Source organism: Lepus europaeus, chromosome 3, assembly GCF_033115175.1.
Source record: "Lepus europaeus isolate LE1 chromosome 3, mLepTim1.pri, whole genome shotgun sequence".
NCBI lineage: Eukaryota > Metazoa > Chordata > Mammalia > Lagomorpha > Leporidae > Lepus > Lepus europaeus.
In genome coordinates this window covers 212,520-237,415 of record NC_084829.1, presented here as the reverse complement: position 1 = coordinate 237,415, position 24,896 = coordinate 212,520, and the positions used below count along the sequence as shown (strand labels likewise).

The following is a 24,896-nucleotide window of genomic DNA, read 5'->3' as shown; positions in this document are numbered from 1 at the left end:
CAGGTCTCCCATATAGGTGAGTAGGAACCCAATGACTTGAGCCCTTGGGACCAGAGTCCCAGGTTTGAACTGGCAGAAAGCTCTTCTTCAACTGTCAGCTATCTAGTGTTCTACAAAATAAAAGCAATTCTCTAATAAACAGAACTAAAGAAACTTACAGAGTATTTTATTTTGTGTAATCAATAGGGCACAGGTATAAGTCGTCTTGAGATTTCCCAGGCTGAACTTAGAGTTCTTTTAAAATGGGGAAGAGCTGCTCATCCAAAGGAAATGATACTCTGTCTCTTTTCTTTCCTGTCATCATTATTTTGGTCCATGAAGAGGAACTGGTCTGTGTTTATGTCTTTTCTTGTGGTTGTTTTCTGCCACCAATTCAAGATGTGCCAGCAACCTACCTTTGCTCCAGTCTATGCAGACCAGAGACAGTGTCACTGCAGGCAAGGTGGTTTGCTATCATCAAAGAACAAACCACCCTTCCCCAAGGAAATGACTGTGCATGAGATCAAAAGTTACACACTGGCAGAGTCCAGTAAAACTGTAAATTTGTACACTGACTATGGAAAAAGTATGGAGATTCTTTTACAAGCTAGAAGTAGAACCGCTCTTTGATGAGGCAATCCAACCACTGGGTATATAGCCAAAGAGACACAAAATCCTGCTCCACCATGTGTCTATTGCAGCAGTACTGACAAGAGCCAAGATACTGAGTCAACTAAGGTGTTCATCACCTCCTGGATGGGTGAAGAAAATGTGGTATACATGCACAATGGTGCATTATCCTGCCTTAGAGTAGAATAAAAAACCTGTCATTGTCAGCAAAATGAATGGTTATAAAGGACATTAAGAAAAATAAGGCAGACTCAGATAGACAAATACCACTTGCTTATTCCTTATATGTGGAAGCTGAAAATTTAACTTGAATACAGAATAGAAATTACTAGAAACAGAAAGGGATATGGCGGCTTAGAGAGAGTATGGGCAACAGATGAGAGTTAACAGGTAAGAGTTACATCAAAGGAATAAGATTGTAGTATCACACAGCATGGAGGGGTGACTACAGCTCAAAATAACCTAGAGTATATTTTATGGGAAAATGAAAGAAAGGAGCTCCAGGCCCCCAAGCCTAAAGTAATGTCCAAGAAGGGGAAATGTTAGGTACCTTGATTTGATTAGTATATGATGTATACATGCATTGAACTGTTGCACAGTAACCCATACATGTTACTGTTAATTATTCTACATTATTTGCCATCAAAAATTTTTGAAAAATGGTAGAGTACAGTGTGCTCCATTACTGTTAGAGTGTATTGATAAAAGATAGCAGGCAGGTGATCTATGAGCCCTGAGTTGCTGGCCGAAACTGTACTTTCCATTTGATCCCAAGTTTCTTGGAGTGTTCAGAGACCACAACAGCAGATACCCCAGTTCTATGCCACATGCTCCAAGTGGACACAAGAAGTCTCACTGGGACCATCACCATGTGCTCCTCCAGACTGGGCTAAACTGTTGTCATTTCTCCCCTCACTCTCCAGCTCATAGCCTCCTGTCTACAGGCAGCCTGGCCTTTCCTTTACTCTAAGCCGCTCATTCTGACCCTCATGTCTAAGAGTTAGTCAGTTATGAAGGACCCAATAATCAATCATTTCATTATGGATCAATCGCTCTGCCAGTGCCTTCCATTTATTAAAGATATAACACTCAGATCAAGAGAAGCTTCTGCAGACAGGTTCGCGTATCCCAGGATCACATTGGGAATAGCCTTCAACTCTTCTCTCACTCTCCTCCTTCCAAAGTGACTGACCTCATGGGGCCAGGGCCATGAGTCACACACTTTTCGGTGCAGAGAGCCACAGCCTGACTAGGTTATCTTGTGGAAGGAACATTCCTCAATCAACCTTACATTTAGAAGCAGCCAAGTAATAAAATTACAATATATTCCAAAATTTATGGGGATTTCAGATAAAGTTTGTTTTCTTATAGATAGACAGACACAGAAACAGAAAGAGACAGAGTGTGTACATAGTCACCTTTTCTGTTACTACCTCTGCTTTTTTCATTCTCAGTATGCTAAGTACAGCAACAAGTATGCAAGCAAGAAGATAAAAGCCAGAAGAGAAGGATGGCAGAATGGGCGATTGGGAAGTGTGGGTCTTTTCAGCTTCCTGGTTCCACTGACCCAGCTTAGATTGCGTGGTACCAGACTTCTTATTCAAACATTGTCTGCTTTCAGAAATGTTAATGAATGTATGTTTTGTGAACGCAGGGAAAGGCAGTACCTATGATGTTTTTGAACCTGGCTGAGTCAGTAGAGAAGCAGTTCCCTGCATTTCTCAGTGAGCTCTCCAGCATGTGCCAACATGAGCATCCCTGCTGATCAGCACAAAGGGACTGAGACTGGCATAACCGACTTCTAGAAGTATTTTAATATTTGATATAGTGAAAATCCCTGTCAAGGTGGACCCTATGTAGAAAGAGAAAATGAAATCTGTCCAATAAGAGAAGAGGAAACAGGTCATGAGAACCAGAGTGCTCTGAGTAGCTCTGACCTCTGGGCTGGGATGTTTTGCAGTCCTGGAGCTCTGGAGGTAGAGGATGCGCTTGTGATGTTTGTACAGACGGAGAGCCATGTGCCCACTGCTCCAGCCCATGACACTCTGAAAGGTGAGGTCCCGAAGGGCCATGAGGGAAAGGAAAAGCCACCTGACTATTCGCCCAGCTGGCAGCATGTAGCAATATTCAGCATACATTCTGACTCCAGACCCGTTCACGCTGTTGACTGCTGTGATGTAGTGGAGCAGGTTAGAGCTTATGAGAAGACTAAGGACCCAGAAGAGGAGGAGGTAGGGAAGAAGCTGCCAGGCACTGTGTGGTTTGAGCTTTCTCCAGCAGGTGGTCCTGGGACTGACAGTGATGGCCTGGACTACACTGAGGAGGCAGGTGGTGCAGATGGAGAGGCTCCGAGCCACCCTGTTCAGGTACATCACAGCTTTGCAACCAATGTCACTTAGGAAGTTACTGAAATAAATGACTATGGTTATGACTCTGACCCCTGTGGTGCAAATAATGAGTATGTTTGAAACAGCCAAGTGGATGAGGATCAGGTTTATGGGTTTTTTCTCAGGACCCATGACTAATGTACATACATATCTCACAAGCACAAGGAAGTTCCCCACAACTCCAGGTCCAGTGAGAGAAAGCAAGATTATTCTCTGGATGATGTCACTCCAAGTCATCTTCTAAGTTCAGGAACAGAACTAGGAAAAACTTTCAAGGAACACAAATAAGTCAAGTTGACCAAGATCAGGTCTGCACATTTTCTCTGCGTTGGTGAAAGGAACACTAACTGAACTAAGTACATGTCCATATTCCCTCCTCTTTCCTAGCAGGCTTCTCTTTTCTTGCTCTTCCTTCTTTCTGTCTTGCTTCTGTTGACACAGAGATGGTAATAACTACAATTTAATGCAAGTTTTATGTTAGTGCATCACCTGCATTTCCATAAGAGCCTTCCATGTGTCCCTCATGTCCAGATGAACATGAGCACTTTTCCCCCAACCACTGCACAAGTGCAAGGTCCTCTGTCAGCTCTAAGCCATGATCCTGAGGAACTTCTTTTCATGGCTCACACTCAACAGCTGACCCAGCTGGGCTGTGCTGCTGCCCATCTCCCATCCTTGCTACCACCCCTCAAATGAGTATTGGGAAATAAGCCAGGCACAAAGAAAAACAACGCATGTTCTCAGCCATATGAGGAAGCTAACATGTACATCTCAAACCAGAAGAGAATAGAAAAGCAGTTCCCAGAGGCCGGGAAGGGTGTATGGGGGCTTAACGGGTGGAGAGAGAAGGGTTAGTGGGTAGAGGGTGTAGGTGAATACCAGGGGTAACTTTTAGTGTTTTATTGAACAGCAATGTATCTGTGATTGACAGCAATTCAAAGTACGTTTCAGAACTGCAAGTGGAAGGATACTGAATGTTCCCCAAACAAAGAAAGGATGAAGCTGTAGATGTCTGCATATGGCAGTCATCATACTCTGATCAGAACCCATTGTGTTCAAGTGTTGAAACGTCATGCTGTACCCATGAATCTGTGCAATTACTGTCTGCCTATAAAAATAAAATATACACTTGAGAAATATATACGTGAACGGTAGCTTCTCAAAAGAATGACACTTGACCAAACAAAGCAGCTCACATACTCCAAGCTCCCTATCCAGTAACTAAGGCAGAGGGATGGAACAGACAGGCCCAGCCACTAGCCTGAGGCAGGACTGCCAAAGCTTAGGTACATGTTCCATTCTTCCTCTGGGTGGTTCAGATGGAACATTTTTTTTTTTTCCCCCTCCTCCTTACCCTGTCCTTACTCTCCATTTCCCAAAGAGCATTCCTACATATGACCTTGGACACACTACCTGGCCTCCCTCAGACCCTAACTTGCCATCTGCAAACTGACTGGTGCTTTATACCAGCCAGGTGTCCTGTGAAAAATAAAGAGCACATGAATGCAGTGCCTAGTCAGTGCCCTGAAGAAGAGGAGACACCGTTGTCAGGGTCACTCTGGGTCCTCACCTTGGTTGTGACTTTCTTCACATCTCTATTATTAGGTACTGTGTGTTATTGTTGGTTTAAGGAAGGGGAAAATCAGAAAAAGTACAATCATAATAAAGAAGCCAAGGATATGCCATCCTGAAAAGACTGAAGCACAGCAGAGAGCAGACACACTTGAGTTAAAGCAACAACAAAAATCCCAGTGCCGGGAGGGAAAGTGCACAAATGCAGGGAGCCTGAGGGAAGAGCTCCCCACTGCAGGCTGAAAGCCCACTGCTGCCTGATGCCCCCGAGCCTCCCTCACACCTGGGAAACCCAGCAGCCCTGGGCTCAGAGCATCAGTGGTGCTGCTGCACAGCGGCCCCCTCCAGGGCCAGACAAGCAGACGCTGCTAGGTGCATTGGCAAGGGATCCCCATCCTCTCCCTGGGTCCTCACACCTTCCTCTTCCACAGAGGACAGGGAAGCTGAGACCCTCCCTCTCCCCACCTGCCCCTGACCAGCCCTGCCTGGGGCAGCCCCCCTGGCACTCAGCATCACTCACCTGAGCAGTGTGCAGGGGCTCTGGCGGGAGCTGTGGAGAGCAACACAGCCAGGCCTCTTTATCCTTCCCTGAGTCCCAGTGCTCAGGGACACTCTCACTGCTGTCAACATGTCAGTGTCAGGAGTTTGGCTCTGCCAGGGGAAAAGGCTCCTGTGCACGCTGTGGACCCTGGGGCAGGCTCTGCCCTCTCCCTGCTGGGCCCTCATTTGCAGAGCCCAGAATCCTCCTGGTCCTAATTGTGGTGAACCTGCCCTGATGAGTAGAAGGCAGCTGGGTGAGGAGCAGGCACAGAGGGCCCTGGGTTCCTGGGACCTGATTATGTTTTCATCCCACCCCTTCCACTCACCACCAATGCTCAGGACCAACTTGGAAGGAGTATTGTAGAGTCAGCAGTGGACCCTTTCTCAACTTTTTTTCAAACTTTAAAAAATATGTATTTATTTATTTATTGTAAAGAATAATACAGCATGGGGAAAATCAGAGACAGAGACAGAGACAGAGAAATCTTTCATCCTCTGATTAACTTCCCAAATGGCCACATGACAGGGCTGGGCCAGGCAGAAGCCAGGAGCCAGGAACTCCATCCAGGTCTCAATGTGTGTGGCAGGGGTCCAAGGACTTGAGGCTTCCTTTGCTGCTTTCCCAAGCAAATTTGCAGAAGGCTAGGTCAGAAGTGAGCAGCTGGGACTCAAACCAGCTATTCAGAGTAACTTTAGATTCACTATGAATGTTTGATTGGATATTTCTATTTGTGCCAAATATATTGTTGGGATTTTTTCATAGAGTTTATATTAAATCTGCAGTTGGCTTTACATAGTATTGACTGATTTAAATATTAAGTCTACCAACCCATGAGGATGGGATGTCTTTCCATTTATTGTTTTAATTTCTTTTAGCAATGATTTGTAGTTTTTAGTGTACAATTCTTTTGCTTTTATGTTGAGGTTATTCCTAGTATTTTATTCTTTTTTATACTATTTTATTTTCAGATTTATTAGTTCACTCCCCCAAATGGCTGCAATGGACATGGTTGGGCCAGGCTGAGGCCAGGAGCCAGTAGTTTGTTATGAGTCTCTCATGTGTGTACAGGGGCCCAAGCACTTGGGCCCCCTTCCTCTGCTTTCCCAGGCCATTAACAAAGAGCTGGATCGGGAGAGGAGCAGCTGGGACAGAAACTAGTGCCCATATGGGATGCCAGCACCTCAGGCTTAGGCTTAACCTACTACACCACAGCGCAGGCCCCTGAAGTAGGCAATCTTGTCTTGTTCTTCTTATTAGAAGCAAAGCTTTAGTGTTTTACCCCGGAGGATGATGTGAGCCCGAGGTGTGCAATTGCGGCCTTCCATATGCTGAGGTAATTTCCTCCTACTCCCTGGTTTCCTTGCTGTATTTGTAATGAAGAGCACTGAGCTTTGTTAAATGTTTTTTCTGTGTCAATTGAGAGGGTTATGTGATTTTTCCTTCATTCATTGCTAAATCCAAAGTAATTTTTTTCTGCCAGTGTATTTAAAAGATGCTAACATAAACATTTGACGATATAGAGTTGGATCTACAGGATATAGAGTTGGATATCCAGAAAGATCTCTCTTTATCATCTGTTTCTCTCTGATTCCATATCAAAGAAAATGAAACATTTGAAATGTCAAAAATAAAATTTATGCAGTTAAAACATCCTCAAAAGGAATATAATGCATTAAGGTATTTTTAAAAATGGGCTTAATGTCCATAGATGTCATTTTTATAAAGCTTATATAAATCCTTCTGCAAATTGTTTATAGATACTATAAAAAGAGAATAAAATTAGCTTGTAGGTTTTATTACTCTTAAATTCGGTAAGCTCTTTTTTTTTTTTTTTTGACAGGCAGAGTGGACAGTGAGAGAGACAGAGAGACAGGTCTTCCTTTTGCCGTTGGTTCACCTCCCAATGGCCGCCATGGCCAATGCGCTGTGGCCTGCGCACCGCGCTGATCCAATGGCAGGAGCCAGGTGCTTCTCCTGGTCTCCCATGGGGTGCAGGGCCCAAGGACTTGGGCCATCCTCCACTGCACTCCCTGGCCACAGCAGAGAGCTGGCCTGGAAGAGGAGCAACTGAAAAAGAATCTGGCACCCCGCCTGGGACTAGAACCTGGTGTCCAGGCATGGCAAGGCAAAGGATTAGCCTGTTGAGCCACACCGCAGGCCAAAATCTGAAATTCGGTAAGCTCTTTTCTGCCCAAAGATTCCTTATTCACCAAAGAATCTCACTAACTCTCTGTTTGGACATATTCTCCAGTTATTTTCATCAAAATGTTCTTATTAATAAGCAAATAGAGGCCAGCATTGTGGCTCAGGGGGTTGAGATGCACCTTATAGGGCTGGTTTCTGATCCAGATCCCTACTAATGCACCTGAAAAAGCAGTAGCAGATGGCCCAAGTGCTTTGGCCTCTGCCACCCCTGGGGGAGAGCCAGGTAGAGTTCCAGCTCCTCGCCTCTGCTTGGCCAGGCACCAGGTGAGGCAGCCATTTAGGGAGTGGACCAGGAGGAGGAAGAATTCTCTTGCTGCCTTGTCCTCTCCTTCTGTAACTCTGCTTTTCAAATAAATGAATACATGGTTCTGGTGCCCCACTGGTCTGTTGTCTGATGAATTCGATGAGGGAAGATAAGCAGAGGGAAGATCACATGGCCAGCCTGGAAGGAGAGAGAGAGAGAGAGAACACACACTCCAGGCCCAAGGTGGCTTGGCTTATATAACCAACCTTCTGAGAACTCCCCTCCAAGGGCATGCCCTCCATGACTTAAAGAACTCCCACTGGGCCCACCTCCAGGCACCATAACTTGATGAAGTCTCAACACTGGATCCTTTAGCCCTTAACATGAACCCATTAATCATTAATATAACATATTGAGGACAAGGCTATTAAGCTATAGGGCTTTAAAGGACTTCTAAACTACATAGCAGCTAATATGAAGATTTACCTCTGTGATATACAGGGAGAGGTTACTAAAAATGGATAAACATGCCTGCCATTCCGCAGCTGTTTTGATCAGCTCACATTATTCTAAGCAGTGCTATTTCAGTTTGTCAGAAAGGGGAAAAGACATCTTGGTAAATAATATATAGCTATGCTAATATAAATGTTTCTATTCTTTTGTACTTTTCAGGGTAAAAAGAAACTCTTTCATGCACAAAACCAACACCTGATTGTCAACAGATTAATTTAAAAATTATTTCTGCCAATCTTTTAATTCTTTTGTCGATTATTAACATTCACGAGCAATTTATGACACAACTAACCACCTGTGGGCGTGTTGATGCCTTCACAAATCTAAGCTTATGAATTCATTGTGCACGTTCCCTCCATTTCCAACAGTAGCCCTAACATACACGATGGAAACATTGAAACTAAAAGGACGTCTGTATCACTGGATTATAATATAGCACAAAAAAATCCATGAGTGCGTGCGACATTACCAGATGGCTGACCTCAGAAATACATGTGGAAAGGACCAATCTTTACAGAACAACTCTGCTCCCAGAGCTGTGCTTCGTGAGCCGCGCCCCTTGAGTGGGAGAGCCACGTGGTGGATAAAACTGTAGGCACCTCTAGGCACACGGGGAGACACCTGGGCCTGGAAGAGGGGCTTCCGCAAGCGCACCTGGGAAGGAGGAGCCACAAGGGCCCTGGACCCTACCCAGGCTGCGGCGTGGTAGGTGATGGGCGCCTTCCAAGGGGACTCCAGGTCCAGGCCGAATCCGTCTCCACAAGGACCGGGGGCGCTGGGTTAACAGGCCGAGGCAGGTGGAGGGGAGCCACGAGCCGCCTCGACCCAGCCTCCCGCCTTCTCCGTCTCTTCCAAAGCAAAGAGCCGCCCACGTCTGCAGCCTCCCGCCTGCTCCTGCTTCCTCCGGGTTCCGCCGTCAGCGCCCCGCGTCGCCACCCTGGACCGCGGCGACCTCCGGCCCGGACACGCTGGGCGCCGCGGCGCGGGCCCTGTGAAAGGCAAGCCCACGCGGAGCGGCCCCGCGTGGGGACGAGGTGGCCGAGTGGTTAAGGCGATGGACTGCTAATCCATTGTGCTCTGCACGCGTGGGTTCGAATCCCACCCTCGTCGGCGCCCTGCTTTTAAGGCTGGCAAAGGGCTCACAGGCGGCTGCAGGGTGCGCTCCCTCTGGTTCTGTGGCCTTTGCCCGCTGGAGCTCCGCGCCCACTTCTCCGGGTCCGGGGCTCCTGGCTGGGCGCCTCCCCCTCCTCCCTCTCTCTCCCGTTTTGTAACCAGGCCTGAGCTTGCACTCAGGGCATTGATTTGGCAGACGTCCGAGGACATCTTGCCGGCTGTTACCCCGATTTCACGCCACGTAGCTCCTTTCTCGGTGTTTGCCACACTCCTGCAAGGGCCCTGACGTCCAGGCGGATCCCCCGCCGGGCCGGGTTCCCGAGCCTCCGAGTGGCAGACGTGGGGGCGGCTGCCACGGGGTGGGAGCCCTCCCAGCGCTGCTTCGGCCACCGCCCAAGAGGGCAGTTCCAGGGGAAAGTGAGGCGAACTCTGGCGAAGGAGGAGGGAAGGCGGTTGTGTGTCCGAGGGATGGAGACAGGAGTTTTACTTTAATTAATCAATTAATTTCATTTTTATGTAATTAAAGGAAGTTTTATTTTGGTGTTAGAAGAATGTATTGGTCATGCACCTGGAATCCTTTATGGATCTTGCTAACAACTGATGGTTTTATTTATTTATTTATTTGAAAGAGTTACAGCAACTGATGCTTTTCAAGCAAAAGTTGGAAAAGTAAGGATTGTAGCTCTGTACAGTGTAGGACATGGTGCTGTGCTGTAGGCCTTCCCTGAGTCACTCAGTGGCCGCTCACACCTCTCCCAGGGCCCCGCAGGGCACTGTTCTTGTTCCTGGAGAGCACTGCCTGCTGCCTCAAGTGTAGGCTTCTCCCTGGAGGCAGGCTTTCACCCAATTGACGACTGCAATCCTGTCTTCAAAACCTATGCAGTGTGCCAGAGTGTGAGAACTCAAAGATATCGAATATAGGGAGTGAGAGCACAGAGCAAGTGATAGCTCTGAAGCACAAAGGCGTAGGAATTAAAGATATGAAAACTGGAAATAAGAGCCTAACCAGGAATGATACATTAATAAAAACCACTTCTATAATGTGTGTATAGTGAACCAAAGAGGAGGTACAACAGAAGATATAATGTTGCTAAATTTGAGAGACGGTAAAGAGGTTGGTCTAAATATCACAACTTTCCCATGGCAGCCTCTCCCATGTACCTGACTTGGAGAACAAGACAAATCAGCACCCCCTGAAGTAGTCACTGAGGTTTGACTCAGAGGAAGGGATTAAGTGTCTGGGAATGAAATTAACAGTGGTGTATTCAAACTGAGCCATGAAGAGTTTACTGAGCAACAAGAATAGACAGGGAGTGTGGAGATGAATATGCAGCTGTGAATAGCTTAGTGGCAAAATGTGGTTACACTTGGTGTGACTAGAATGTAGGTGGCCCATATCAGCATAATTGTGTAATTCCTTTATTGATGTTGGATTGCTAAAACTTGATTGAATTTAGACTCTCAAGCATAAAATAATAACTAAACACATCTAAAGAGTAGGAGGCATGGGAGAGGAACTGCAAACATACTGCTTGAAAAACTTATTTATTTGAAAGCATTACAGAGAAAGAGGGAGAGACAGAAACAGAGAGAGCTTCCGTCTGCTGGTTCACTTCCCAAATGGAAGCAACAGCTGGAGCTGGGCCAGGTGGAAGCCAGGAGCCAGGAGCTAGCAGCTTTGTCTGGGTCTCCCAAGTGGGTAGCAGAAGCCCAAACACTTGGGCCATGTTTTGCTGCTTTCCCCTGTCAGCTGAATCAGACTTGGAGCAGCCAGACACAAACCAGCACCCGTATGGGTGCCAGCATCCTAGGTGGCGGCTTTACCCCAGGGCCGGCCCTGGAACTGGAAATCTTGATCTGCAGAACGCCCTGCTCAGCGGGAAGCACACCAGCTACCTCTCACCTCTAGCATACTTACACTGCTTCTCAGCAACACCATGGACATAGGAAGATGAAGTCTGCATCGATTTTTCCTGTGAAATCTTCCACAAGATTTGAAGTCCCAGTGGCTGGAAACCTCTCCCACTTGGTGAAAGAGATGGATCAGCTGCTAGAAGCTCAGAGGACCCTAAGCAGGTTGCCTATGAAGGTCCATATCCAGGTCAATCATAATCAAGTTCCTGAAAATTAAGACAATGAAGCTCCCAAAGCAGTCTGAGAAAAATAGCGCATTACCTACAAGGGAGCAAAGATTATCAAGTGACAGTGAACTTGCAATAAACCTCACCCCTGAGGCATGGATCCCCTGACGCTATTGAGCTGAGTCTGACTGGTAGTGCTCAGAGACTCTTTGGGTCCCCAGGCATCGGGGTCAAATCAGGTCAGTGTCCGTTTGCATCTCTTTGCCAGTGCACAGCCCCCCCCCCCAACAATGTAAGTGATCCCGTTACCCATGAGGAAGACTGAGAAGCTCATCAGTGAAGGTTTGTGGCAGAGTCCCCAGGGAGCCTGGCTTTCCCTTTGCTGAAGGGGCTCTGAGTTTCTGAAATGGTTCAAGTGAGAGTTAAGTGAGGAGTTGTGATCATGTGGTCTAGCAATTCAAGGCAGAATTGAAGTCAGAAGACCATGCTTTCTATCTGTACTGACCAGCATGCACTCAACGCCTGCCTCCTTAGTGCAGTAGGCAGCGTGTCAGTCTCATAATCTGAAGGTCCTGAGCTCGAGCCTCAGAGGGGGCAGCTGAACTTCTGTCCCAAGTTAAGGCTCTGGGGCCAGTGTTGACAATGCATTCCCATATCAGCACCACTTCTCAAGGAAATACAAAAATCTTCATAGTAGATAAAAGGCTTGGGTGATCACCCTGATGCTTCTACTTCAGTTCTAAGGATGCCATCCATGATCCCAAAGATTTCCTGAGTCAGACCAATCTACTTCCTGTCTGTGAGTACTTGGTAATAGAGGTGGGAGTTGTTCTAGGATCCTGGGACTGTCCTCTGAATGTATTTGGTGCAGCCCTGGTGAAAGGCACTTCCTGTGGAACTCCTTATTGTGCTAGGGCAGATCTATTAATCTAAATTGTCTTGTCCATTCCAATCTCCCTTAGGCTTTGGACATCTTCTTTTGCAGTACCCTAAGGAGGTCTGATATTTCACTTAATTTAGCAGAGTCCATACTTGGTGCAGATTTGAGTTGTAAAAAATCAGTGGGAAAAAGAGTGCTGTTTATATCAAGTACAATGCAATGGAAGTGAAAGAGAATAACAGAGAGATGGAAATAATGGAGAGATTAGCAATACTTAGATTATGTTGCCTTTTCAGAAGCACTCCTGGTGTTGAGTATGGCTGCCTCCTGTGCCCATAAACCACTGACATGGCAGAGAAGTGGCTTCTCAGCACCCACTCAGAACACCTGATTTCGGTTGGCCTATTCTGTGCATCTCCCCAAAAACGCTCAAGTCAGGCAACCTTGTGCATGAGCCAAGGTAGGACTGTAAGTACTGCCTTGGAGGTTTAGTATTTTCAGAGGTCAAATCTCTGTGACTGGGACAAACCCCAGATAGGATGCTAGGGTAGAGTTTCCATCCGAGGTTCCATCCCCTTCTCTCTCCCATGGTGAAGGAATCCTCCAGAAACAAAGCAAGTCCTAGGCTATGCAAGAAACCTCCCATGGGGTTTGCGCACATGGAAACCTGGGACATGGTGATGACTGGTGGAAAATGGGAAATATTAATACTTTTTTTTTTTTTCATTTGAGAAGTAGAGTTAGAGAGAGAGAGAGGTCTTCCATCTGTTGGTTCACACCTCACATGGCTACAATGACCGGTACTTAGGCAATCTGAATTCAGGAACCAGGACTTTCTTCCGCGTCTCCCACAGGGGTGAAGGGACCTAAGGACTTGGAGCATCTTCTACTGCTTTCCCAGGCCATAGCAGAGAGCTGGATTGGAAGTGGAGCAGCCAGAACTCAAACCAGTGGCCATATAGGATGCCAGCACTGCAGGCGGCAGCTTTACCTGCTACGACACAGTGCCAGACCCAGTACCTTTGCTTTTAAAATTTTCTGTGTTACTTTAAAAGATGTTTAGGCATTGACAGCTTAGGTTGTGAATTAAAGGAATCAGTAGGTTGGAAGAAAGTTGTGGAGGATGGAAGGCTAAGGTTTATAAAGTTGAATGCTGTATGAGATTACATGAAAATGGAACTGTTTTAAAGTTAGCTCTTTTATTCTCAAAGTCCAGATAATGCCATGTGCTAATCCTTTTAATCAATGTTTCTGCATTCATTGCTTGAATGTCTGAGTGATCACCTCAACTAAACTGCTTAGATGTGGGGAATGAGCCCTAGGTAACCGAGGCTCAAGGGCCTTCACTGGAAAGTGAATCTACTTGCCAGAAGGAAGAATTAGAGTGCAGATCTGGAAGGAAGGAGTTTCTAGAACAGGACAGGGGGACAGTGTGTGTTTTCCATAGCAGGATAAGGGAGGGGAAGGTTGAGGGAAGATCCAAACAGGCAGTCAGAACCCAGTAAAAAGAGGGTGGTGAAACAGTCTTTGACCTTGAGGCTTCCAACTGGATCCCTGGAATCTCCGAAGACGAGGCTCTCAATTGGTAGGGAATCTCCACCTGCCAGCTTCCATCTGAGGAGTGAGGGCAAGGGCCACACTTCTACCCCCTTCCCTCTCAACTTCTACGCTTACCGCCTGAGGGACTGACTCCTAAACCACTCAGTTCTGGGAGCTTTTGCAGCTCAAGCCTTCTAGAATCCTCTAGATCACAAGAACAGAGGCGGCTTTAAATGGCAGCAGGGGGACTTCCAGGGGCTATGCCGCAGGCTCAGTGCAGGGCTAGCAGGCAGTCCTGCCCAGCTCCCAGGAAGGAATTAGACCACACACATAATGACCCATCCCAGCTGTGGTGATTGCCCTCAGGGGTGCGATCTGAAAAGTCCCACTCCCAGAAGCAGAGAGAAGCGCCCAGGGTCCCGCAGCCGGGAGCAGCCCCGGGTGGGGTGGGGGTGAAGATCCCAGGAGGTGCAGGTCACGCACGCGGATGCGGGTCCGGGAGCGAGGAGACCTGTTGCCCAGCACGGCGGCTGGCGTGGACGGTGACGTCGTGTGAGGACCGCGGCGAGCAGGCTGTAGTTCTCCACAGACAGGACGTGGCAGCGAGTGCGAACCGCCTGGAGGACCCCGTCACGCGCATTCCTACACAGCGCCGTCCACTACAGAGCGCGTTTCCAAGGGGTCACCACAGCCACCGGGGCAGACAGACGTCCTCCTGGCGCTGTTTCCGCGCTGTAGCGGTGGTCGTCACGCTCGCGTCCCACGCGAGAGCTCCCCGGTTCGAAACCGGGCGGGGGCAGCGGCTTTTGCCTTTTCTTCTTTCACCCCGGGAGGTGGCCCCCGGCCCTGGCCACCGCGAGCTTCAGGGCAGCCCCGAGAGTGGCTGCTCCGCGCGTCTTCTCCCGAACGAGGGCTGCGCCGTGGGATTCCGGCGGCGCCGCGTGTCTCGGCGCCCACGCCCTCGGCGGGCCGTGTCCCCTGCAGGACGGAGACGGCGCTGGCCTCGCCCGGACTGGCCACTGCGGGTAGACGCGCCCTGGGTGCAGTCCCGGTCGGGTCGTGGTGAAAGGGTGTGACCGCTCTGCGCTCCAGCCGGCCCGGGAGCAGCCCGAGGCGCAGATGGGCAGCAGCCAGGGCTCAGGGAAACCAACCAGAGTGGGTGGTGGCAGTCGGGGAATTAGCTCAGGTGGTAGAGCGCTCGCTTAGCATGCGAGAGGTGGTGGGATCGATGCCCACATTCTCCACACCTTGCTTTTGAAGAAGTCGAGAAAATACCTGCGACAAGACTCCTCTGGACACAAGACAGGACTCCTGGTCACCTCACAGGACAATGCTATGCGGTGTGTATTTGGGGCTTTTCCCACAACGCTTCAAAGGAACTGGGATCACAAAAGCCTAAGATACTCAACTGTCCTTTTGCTCCTCGGTTGCTTCAGTAACTGGCCCCACATTTGGCACAGGACTGCAAAAACCGTGCACACTGGATGGCAGTCCCAGCTTCCTGAACAGGACGTGAGCAAGTGGAGCACTAGGTCCACGGGTCCTGCTGTGGCTTGCAAACACCCAGAAGGTGGACTCCCTTGGGGACTCCTGGGCAGACTTCTGCCCTGTGACATGTGTCTCTCATGCTACACAACACACTAGGGACTCTGAGACCTGACCACTGGCTCCCACACACTCCAGAAATCTCTCCAAAGCATTGCAAAGCTTTGGAAGTGGAGTGGGCATTGAATCACAACACAGAGCTGGTGACACTTGCAAGTCACACACACCTGTGCACTGCCTGCAAAAACAATAGTAGCAACCCTGGATAAGAGACACAGAGGAAACAGTGCTGGACGCTCAGAGTGGCCCAGCTACATCCCACATTATTCAGCATATGGAGAACTAGGAAATCCTAGTTCCTGTGGGAATGGCAATGCATAGATACCAATGATGAGAAGATAATCACACCCACTTGATAAAAATTGGATAAAACCCGGACCAGGGGTGTGGTTCAGTATGTTAGGTTGCCACCTGCAATGAAGGCATCCCATGTAAGAGTCTGGTTCTAGTCCATGCTTCTCCATTTCCCTGAAAATAGGAAATCTAGGAAAGATGGTGCCTGGGCCCCTGCCACAGATGTGGGAGACTACGCTGGATGGAAGACAGCTCTCAGAGCTAACTCTGCATTTCAAATACATTATATGTCTTCTTTGTATCAGAAGAGCAGAAGGTGAGGTGAAAATCTATTTGCATCGTTAATGGCTAAAAGCTTCCCAGATTTGGCAAAAGACAGCATCCTACAGATTCAAAAATTTCCATCCACCAAACAGCATAAACTCAAAGAAATTATACCAGGCTCATCACAATCAAACTGCTAAAGAAAAAGATTCTGGCAAACTGCCATGGGAAAATGAGGGGACACATTTTAATGATTATGGTTTCTAATCAGAGGACTGTTGCTTGCAACATCACTGAAAGGAGGACATGGAACGAAGTGTCTGTCCTCTGAGGACATAGAAAGCAAATATGGACAGGGCCAGGGCTTCAAAAATGTCCTGGGAGACACATTCTGTCTTTCCATTCCTTTTTCCACAAACCGTTACAAACCTGCTCTTCTAGTACCATCCTTGAAATATGATCCATTCTTAAAAAGAAGATTCTGCCATTTACAACAACACAAATTACGTGGCTGCTTTTATGCAAAGTGAAACCCACCAGACACAGAGAAAAAAACAGTGCATGATTTCACAGGTCTGTGGATTCTAAAGCCAGCTGCATGTTCAGGAGCTGAGAGTGGAAAGGTGGGTGAGGGGCAGAGACACAGGGAAATGGTGAGGAGCTGGCCTAGGAGCACCAAGTTGCAGTTCCTGGGAGGAGAACCCAGAGATGGAACCACACAGAGCAGGGCGACTGCGGTTAGTACAGCGTCCTGTGCAGTAACTTCCTGAGATCCCAGAGCTGCACCCCATGTGCAAAATGCTAACCATATGAGATGGGCACTTTATTAGTTTGACTAAGGGAACCACTTCATTGTGTAGATATGAAGACTATGTATTGTTTTAAAAATTTTTGCACCAAAATTAACTGATGTTTTAATTTTACTTTCCGTGTACTTTTTCAGCACTCTTTTATATACAGTTTTTACTTTGAAAACACAAAAGGAGACTGGGATAGAAAATCCTGCTGATTCTGCATAATCTCTCACTGTCATCCACATCTCCCACCTGCAAGAACAACACCCACTCGGGTGAAAACGCGCGCTTACTTCTACACAGCCCCTTATAACGTCACGTTTCTGGAAAACAAATGCTAATAAGCCCACTTTCATCTAAAAGACGCGCAGAACCACGAAGACGCAATCTGGCCGGTTTATGGTGTTTTCCCCAGGTGAGTCCCTCCCTCAGGTCCCAGGGAGGGAGCAGGTCCGGATCTCCTTGACAGCTTCGCGGGAGAAGCGGCTGCCCTCATAGATGAATCTGCATGTACATATGCATAGTGAAACACACCAGCTACAGAAAGGAAAATAGTGTTTCGTTTCACCGTGTGGATTCTAAAACCAGTTGCACATGTGGAAGCCAAGAGTAGGAAGCTGGTTAAGAGGGGCCTGAGACCCAGGGCAAAGGTGAGGACCTGGTCAAAGGGAATAAGCTTGCACCTAGGAGGGCCAGGAAATTCAGGGATGGAACCACAGCAGGAGGGCTACAGGTGTTATTGCATTCTGTATTCTAATTTCTTTTTTAAAAACTGTTATCGCTTGAGAGATTTCAGCGCGTTGCCGGGTGGGACGGAAGAGCGGCTTTGGTAACTCCCACTGAAGGGGCTCCCCCGAGGCTGCTTCCGCGCTCTGCCCGGTCCCCAACCAGGACGCGTCCGATTTCGTTCCGGTCCTGGGAGCGCGCTTGGCCCCTCCAGCCGGTGGCTCCTGTGGGGACCGAAGCCCCAGCTAGGCCGGCTTCCCGCGCGCCTGGGGACACCCGGCCCGGGACACTGAGCGCACCTGGGAGACTCGGCCTGGGACTCGGGTGGTGCCAGGGCTCTGGGACAGCAGAATGCGAGGCACGGCGCCCTGAGCTGCGGTGTAGACCGAGTGAAGAGTGGCATGAGGGGACCTGGGCGCTCCAGTGGTGCAATCGGTAGCGTGCGGTACTTATTGCGGGGGATGCCGAGGCCGTGAGTTCGAGCCTCACCTGGAGCATCGTTTTCCAGCCCCCGGTTTCGTTACCGTCCTCGACTGTCCCAGACGCATTTGGGAGCTTTTAATTCTTTGCCACCGTGGTGGCAGCAGGGAGTAGCTAGACAGTAGAAATCTGCCAGCTGTCTTTCTGTAATGCAAATTCGGTCGGGCTTGTATTCTGCCAGCTTTTTCTTGAGAGAGTTCCAGCATCCCTAGCAAACTGTTTCCCGAGAAATGCTGCTCAGTATTTCAGCCTCAGCTCCTTGCATTTTCATCACCTGCGGTCTCTCTGCCCACTTGTCTCTGGTTATCTCCCCCTCGGACCGCATTTGTTCATTTTTACAAGCTTTCCCCCGACGCCTGCGATACTAATAGGTGTGGCCCCTGGATCCTTCTCATTCTTTCATTGAGCTTGTGTGCAGAAATTCCAGTGGAGCTGGGCAGAGAACTGGGAGCAGAGCTGGGAGAAGAGGGAAACAAACGCTCGCTGGTCTCCAGCCTGAGCACAGCCTTCATTAGGATGACAGACAAGAGTCTTTCTCTCTTGAATTTCTGGTTGGACCAGGCAGAGCTTCCAAGTTTAGTTTTCAGATCCAGTTTCCCAAAGAGGCCTTCAGAGATGTGCACAAGTAGGTCACAGGATCTTTGGCTAGAAAGTGATAGGGAAGGAAGACAAAGAGACGTGAAATCTGTTCAGCAACCTAATGGCGGGGGCTCTAATTCACATAGTGCCTGTGGCAGCCCCAGTGCACCAGAAGCGGCATCAGTGATGGTTCTCGGGTGTGATGGCCTCGTGCTGTTTACTCAGACAGCTTGGGCAGCACCGAGGACCAAAACTGTGCAGACACTTTCCCTCTGCTGAATCTCTACCCTTCTCTCTGCTGTCACTGGGAAACCCCACTTCAGTCCCAGTGCCTTACCTCATCCATGTCATCTCTTCTTTCCCTGGTTGGGGGTGGGTGGGTGGGAGGGTGCTAGGGTCTTCCATGGCATTCCTTAGATGGAGAGAAAATACATTTCACCTATTTATAATATAGCATCTTAATCACTAAACCATACACCTGCTGCCATTATTAGTGTTTTATGGTTTCTAGCATAAATTTCTTAAACATCCTGAAACCATCCAGAAGTGAAAATACCTATCAATATCATTTTAATTAATATTCAAGTGCAACCATTTTCTTTTTTAAAAACATTCATTTATTTATTTGAAAGGCAGAATGACAGAGGGCAAGAAGAGGAGAGAGAGAGAGAGAGAGAGAGAGAGAGAGAGATCTTCTATCCACCAGTTCACTCCCCAAATGGCTGGGGCTGGACAAGTATGAAGCCAGGAGCCAGGAACTCCATCCTAGTATCACATGGGTGGCAGTGGCCCAAGGACCTGACCCAAATTCCGCTGCTTTTCCATGCACATGGGCAGGAAGCTGGATTGGAAGTGGAGCAGTCATGATTTGAATTGGTACTTGGGTAAGGGGTACAGTCATCACAAGCAATGGCTTAACCCACTGCACCACAAGGATGACACACAGATATAGCTATTTTCCAATTTCTGGTGTGATCTAATATGCATGATATGTCTCATTTTAGGATCTTTTCTTCATTTCTCTTGTGTAAATTTCATGAGATTATCATTGACCTTAGTGTTAGAACAATATATAGTATGTGTAAATTCTTTTGAAATGTATTCGCTCAGGTACCTTGGCTCAATCCTGTTTTCTTAATTACCTCTTTTTAGACTTTGCACTCATCTTACAACTCCAGCCATTTTTCTTAGACCCTATTTTGTAATAAAGGGTTATTTTTCTCACTCATACTTATTCTACAATTATATCGCTTTGAGGTTTCAGATTTCTGTGGGAATCCCCTATAACATTTCCTAGTTTTTACTGTTCCCTGTGTTGATCTTCACTCAACTGAATATGATATAGTTGTTAAAGCAAAAACTCTAGGATCATAGTTTTTGGTAGAGAAAGGTAACACTTGTATTTTGCCCTTATTTTCTTCCAGACTTTCTGATTTTACCTCCTTTATGGATCTTAAGGATTATTACCTTGATACTAAGCCAAAGATATTTTTAAAATATTTATTTATTTATTTGAAAGCAGAGTTACAGAGAGGGAGAGACAGACAGACAGACACATGCACACCCACACACACAAACACACACAGAGATCTTCTGTTTGCTGATTCACTCCCCAAGTGGCCACAATGGCCGAAACTGTGCTGCTCTGAAACCAAGAGCCAGGAAATTCATTGGGGTCTCCCACATGGGTGCAGGGGCCCAAGCACTTGGACCATCCTGTGCTGCTTTCCCAGGTGCATTAACTGGGAGCTGGATCTGAAGTGGAGCAGCCGGGGCTCAAACCGGCCCCTATGGGATGCAGGCGTTGCAGGTGGAAGCTTTACCTGCTATGCCACCATGTCAGCCCAAATAAAAAACTAATTTAAAAGAAACTTAAATATTTATTGAGAATTAGGTTGCTTCAATATAGGGGGTGTTAGAATATTTGTTTCACAAGATTGCAAGGAATGACTAGTTCTAAAAGCTTGTTATTTTTTTCCATAGGTTCCTGAGATAAGCAGCTAACACAGAATTCCTACCAATCTGAAGAATAAGTGGGGAACTCCCTACTTACTGACTCACAGTTGCACATCTGGGCCTCTACCATTATTCCCACTGCAACTCCTGAGCCCCTATGTTTGTAGCTGTGACTGTTGCTTTCTTCCTTTCAATCCCCTCCTGTTCTCACATGTGAGCCTATGCTGTCTTCTCTGTTACATTCTGTTGGAGGCATTTGCTTTCTGTCTTCCAAGAATTTTTTGAAACCATTATACCCAATATATTGCTAATTATTTTTGTATTTCTCTGTTGATCACTTTTTAATTTCATTGAAATAATATTAATGTAGATTATATGGGAAAAGGAGGAATACATATGTTTTTAGCCTTTCTTCTTCAACTGTTAGATATCTAATTTTATATAGAATAAAAGCAATACTATGGAAAGCTTAGCAATAAAGAAACTTAAGAAATATTTTACTATTGTGAAATTAATAGGGCACAGGTATAAATTATCTTGGAATTTTCCGAGGTTGAACTCTGAGTTGTCTTAGCCACCCAAAAGGATATGTAGAGTTACAAACATTTCCTGCATCATTATTTTGATTCACAAAGATGAAATCTTCTCTTGTGGTTGATTTCAGCCACAAGTTCAAGTTCAAGATATGCTTACGATCAAGGATTATTTGTCTCTGCTCAAATCTATGGCAGTTGAAGGTAGTGTCATTAGAAGTGGCATCATATCAGCATAGAATAAACTACCCATACCTCAAGGAAATGATTGTCCTTGAGATCAAAAGTTATACAGTGGGGAACTCATTCACTGTGGGTGAGAATGTAAATTAGTGCAGCCCCTATGTAAAATGGCATGGAGATTCTTATAAAAACTAGAAATAGAACTGCCATTTGATCCAGCAATCCCTCTACTGGCTGTACATCCAAAAGACATGAAATCATTGTATCACAGAGATGCCTGCTCCACCATGTTAATGGCAGCACTTTTCAAAATGGCCAAGATACAGAATCAACCAAGGTGTCTATTATCTGATAGATAGGTGAATAAAATGTAGTATGTATACACAATGGAATATTATCCTGCCATAAAAATGAAATTCTGTCATTGGTAGCAAAATCAATGGAACTGGAGGACATTAAGTTAAGTGAAATAAATCAGACACAGGAAGACAACTACAGCATTTTACATCAGATGTAGAAGGTAAAAAAACTCAGTCTGAACACGGAATAGTAATTACTAGAGACTGAAGATCTATATGGACATAGAGGGAATATGAGTAACTGAGGCCAAATCAGAGTTACCTTGAAGGAATAAATTTCTAGTGTTACACAGCATAGTGGAGTGAGTACAGTTCATAATAACTTATGACATATTTTCTGGCAAACAGAAGAAAGGAGCTCGAGGGCTATAATCATCGAGTAATGTCAAAGAAGAGGACCTAGATTTGATGATAACATATTGTACATATGCATTCAAATGTCTCACTGAAGCCCATAAATATGCATTAGTATTGTTGTTAATATAAAAAGTTTTTTTAAAGTAAAGTGTAATGAGGTTTATTACTCTTACAGTACATTGACAAAGGAAAGCTGGAACCTGAGTTGCTGGCCTAAACCATGCTTTCCATTTGACACCAAGATTCTTTCAGTATCCAGAGAGCACAGCACCAGATACCCAAGCTCCACTCTTTGTGCTCCAGTTTTCACACAAGAAGTCTCACTGTGACCATCACAATGTCCTGCTCAGTCCTGGAATTTCAAGTCTGCCAGTCCTTTTCTGTAATTTCTCACCACACACAACATTCCCCTCTCCATTTCATATCTTCCTATCTATGCATATTTCCATCCTGGCTTTTATTGAAATTTCATTTTCTGATAATTCATGCCTAATAATCTTCATTAGTTATTAATGACAAATAATCCATTGTCACTTTGGGTCAATCACTATTACAACACCTTAAATTGATTGAAGATATGTCTTAGATAAATAGGAGCTTCTGAAGACAGATTCATGTATCCCTGGATCACAGTTTTCACATGTTTTTCTGAGTTCCTCTCCTTCCAAAATGACTGATCTCGTGAGAGCCAGGGTCATGAGTCACGTACTTCTCCATGCAGAGAGGCGGCAGCCTGACTAGTAAAAGAACACGTGCCAGTAGAAAACAATGTTCTTCAATCAAGCTTACATTTAGAGGTTGTCAAGTAGTATAGTTTTACCATTATATTCAAATATTTGCTGAGGATTTCTAAAAAAGGTTTTGTTTCCCTAAAGTGTGTGTGTGTGTGTGAATACACGCTTTTTCTCTGTTACTTTATTTTTTCCTTTATGATCAGGATGCTGATTAAAGTACAACAATAACTGTGCAAGCCATAAAAGAAAAGTCACCTGGCAGGTATGGCAGAATGGGAAGTTGGCAAGATCTCTCTTTCTAGGCTCCTGGAAGCACTGAACCAGCTTAGATTGCCTGCTACCAGATTTCTTCTTAAAATAAAGTCTATTTGCATAAGCCCTGATGAATTTAATGTTTTGATGTATGTCAGGAAAGGCAATCCCTAGAAATATATCTTTGTACCTGGAGGAATCAGTACAGAAGTTACCTGCATTCCTCAGTGAGCTCTCCAGCATTCAACAAAGTGAACATCTCTGCTAATCAGAACAAAAGGACTGAGACAGGCATAACTGAGTTCTAGAAGTATTTTAATATTTAATATTGTGGAATCCCTGGTCAGGGTGGACCCTGTGTAGAAGGAGAAAATAAAATCTGTCCAATATGAGAGGAGGAAATACGTCATGAGAACGAGAGTGCTCTGAGTAGCTCTGATCTCTGGGCTGGGATGTTTTGTAGTCCTGGAGCTCTGGAGGTAGAGGACACGCTTGTGATGTTTGTACAGACGGAGAGCCATGTGCCCACTGCTCCAGCCCATGACACTCTGAAAGGTGAGGTCCCGAAGGGCCATGAGGGAGAGGAAAAGCCACCTGACTATTCGCCCAGCTGGCAGCATGTAGCAATATTCAGCATACATTCTAACTCCAGACCCATTCACGCTGTTGACTGCTGTGATGTAGCGGAGCAGGTTAGAGCTTATGAGAAGACTAAGGACCCAGAAGAGGAGGAGGTAGGGAAGAAGCTGCCAGGCAGTGTGTGGTTTGAGCTTTCTCCAGCAGGTGGTCCTGGGACCAACGGTGATGGCCTGGACTACACTGAGGAGGCAGGTGGTACAGATGGAGAGGCTTCGAGCCACCCTGTTCAGGTAAATCACAGCTTTGCAACCAATGTCACTTAGGAAGTTACTGAAATAAATGACTATGGTTATGACTCTGACCCCTGTGGTGCAAATAATGGCTAAATTTGAAAAAGCCACATGGATGAGGATAACATCTGTGAGTTTTTTCTCAGGACCCATGACAAACATATGTACATATCTCGCAAGCACAAGGAAGTTCCCCACAATTCCAGGCCAAATGAGAGAAAGGAAGATTATTCTCTTGATAAGGTCATTCCAAGTCATCTTCTGCCTTCGTGGATGGAGCTAAGGAAAACCTTTTGAGGTATATGAAGAAAGAGAGGTTATCAATTTCAGGTCTGTGGGTTTAGTGAAGTCAACAGTGTCTAAAATAAGTAAAAGCCCATAGTTCTCTCTTCTTTCCTAGCAGGCCTCTCATCTCTTCCTTGGTCTCTTTTTTGCATTCGTCTTGCTTCTGTTAACACAGAGATAGTGATAATATCACTTTAAACGTAAATTCTGTGTTATTGTATCTATCTGCCTTTCCACAAGAACTTTCTATATTTCATTTATGTACACGAGGACTTGTCCCCTAGAAAACCACTGACTATGAATAATGTCACTCCATCATGATCCTTAGGCATGATCCTAAGGACCTTCCCCGTTCATCGCTTTCACTCAAAAACCAACCCAACTGGGCAGTGCTGGTGCCTCTCACATCCTCATTACCAGCCCTCAAATGATTATTGAGAAAGACAAACACCACATGTTCTCACTTATATGTGGAAGTCAAAAAGTTCATCTCAAACAAATAGACAATAGAAGAGATGTTACCAGAAGCTGGGAAGGCTGTCGAGGGTTGCAAGGATGGAGAGAGAAAGGTTAATGGGGAAGAAGAGGAGTAACTTCTAATGTTCTACAGCACAGCAAGATATCTATGACAGCAGTTGATCTTCTTTTTCAGAATAGGCAGTAGAGAGCATTTTGAATGCTCCTAACACAAAGATATGATAAATGCATGAAGTATTTGGACATCATAATTAGCATGCTCTGATCATTACACATTGTATTCAGGTATTGAAATGTCATGCTGGACCCCACAAATCTGTACAATTGATATGTGTTAATAAAAACACAAAGTGTACGAACAAATCACATATATGTAAATGGCGAATTTCCAAAAAAAAAAAAAAAAAGAATTGTATTTCACCATAAGGAGTAGCTTACCATCTCCCCAAACTCACTGCAGGTATG

The 24,896-nt window shown here is 46.2% G+C and overlaps 2 protein-coding genes and 4 non-coding genes across 6 annotated transcripts; 4 read left to right on the top strand and 2 right to left on the bottom strand.

Annotated features, from left to right (window-relative positions):
* Window positions 1-2,330: 2,330 nt before the first annotated feature.
* Window positions 2,331-3,233, bottom strand: LOC133756379 (putative vomeronasal receptor-like protein 4). The gene has a single exon (XM_062187084.1). The coding sequence runs from the start codon at window positions 3,231-3,233 to the stop codon at window positions 2,331-2,333; it is 903 nt and encodes a 300-aa protein (XP_062043068.1).
* A 5,866-nt stretch (window positions 3,234-9,099) lies between these two features.
* TRNAS-GCU (transfer RNA serine (anticodon GCU)) lies at window positions 9,100-9,181 on the top strand. The gene has a single exon. It is a non-coding gene; the product is annotated as a tRNA-Ser (tRNA).
* Window positions 9,182-11,789: 2,608 nt separating this feature from the next.
* On the top strand, window positions 11,790-11,862 carry TRNAM-CAU (transfer RNA methionine (anticodon CAU)). The gene has a single exon. It is a non-coding gene; the product is annotated as a tRNA-Met (tRNA).
* Window positions 11,863-14,855: 2,993 nt separating this feature from the next.
* Window positions 14,856-14,928, top strand: TRNAA-AGC (transfer RNA alanine (anticodon AGC)). Its single transcript has one exon. It is a non-coding gene; the product is annotated as a tRNA-Ala (tRNA).
* A 2,856-nt stretch (window positions 14,929-17,784) lies between these two features.
* TRNAI-UAU (transfer RNA isoleucine (anticodon UAU)) lies at window positions 17,785-17,864 on the top strand. The gene is given in 2 exon segments: window positions 17,785-17,821; window positions 17,829-17,864. It is a non-coding gene; the product is annotated as a tRNA-Ile (tRNA).
* A 5,160-nt stretch (window positions 17,865-23,024) lies between these two features.
* LOC133756705 (putative vomeronasal receptor-like protein 4) lies at window positions 23,025-24,003 on the bottom strand. The gene has a single exon (XM_062187292.1). It carries the CDS (start codon window positions 23,925-23,927, stop codon window positions 23,025-23,027), a length of 903 nt encoding a protein of 300 aa, XP_062043276.1. The 5' UTR covers window positions 23,928-24,003.
* Between the last annotated feature and the right edge of the window lie 893 nt (window positions 24,004-24,896).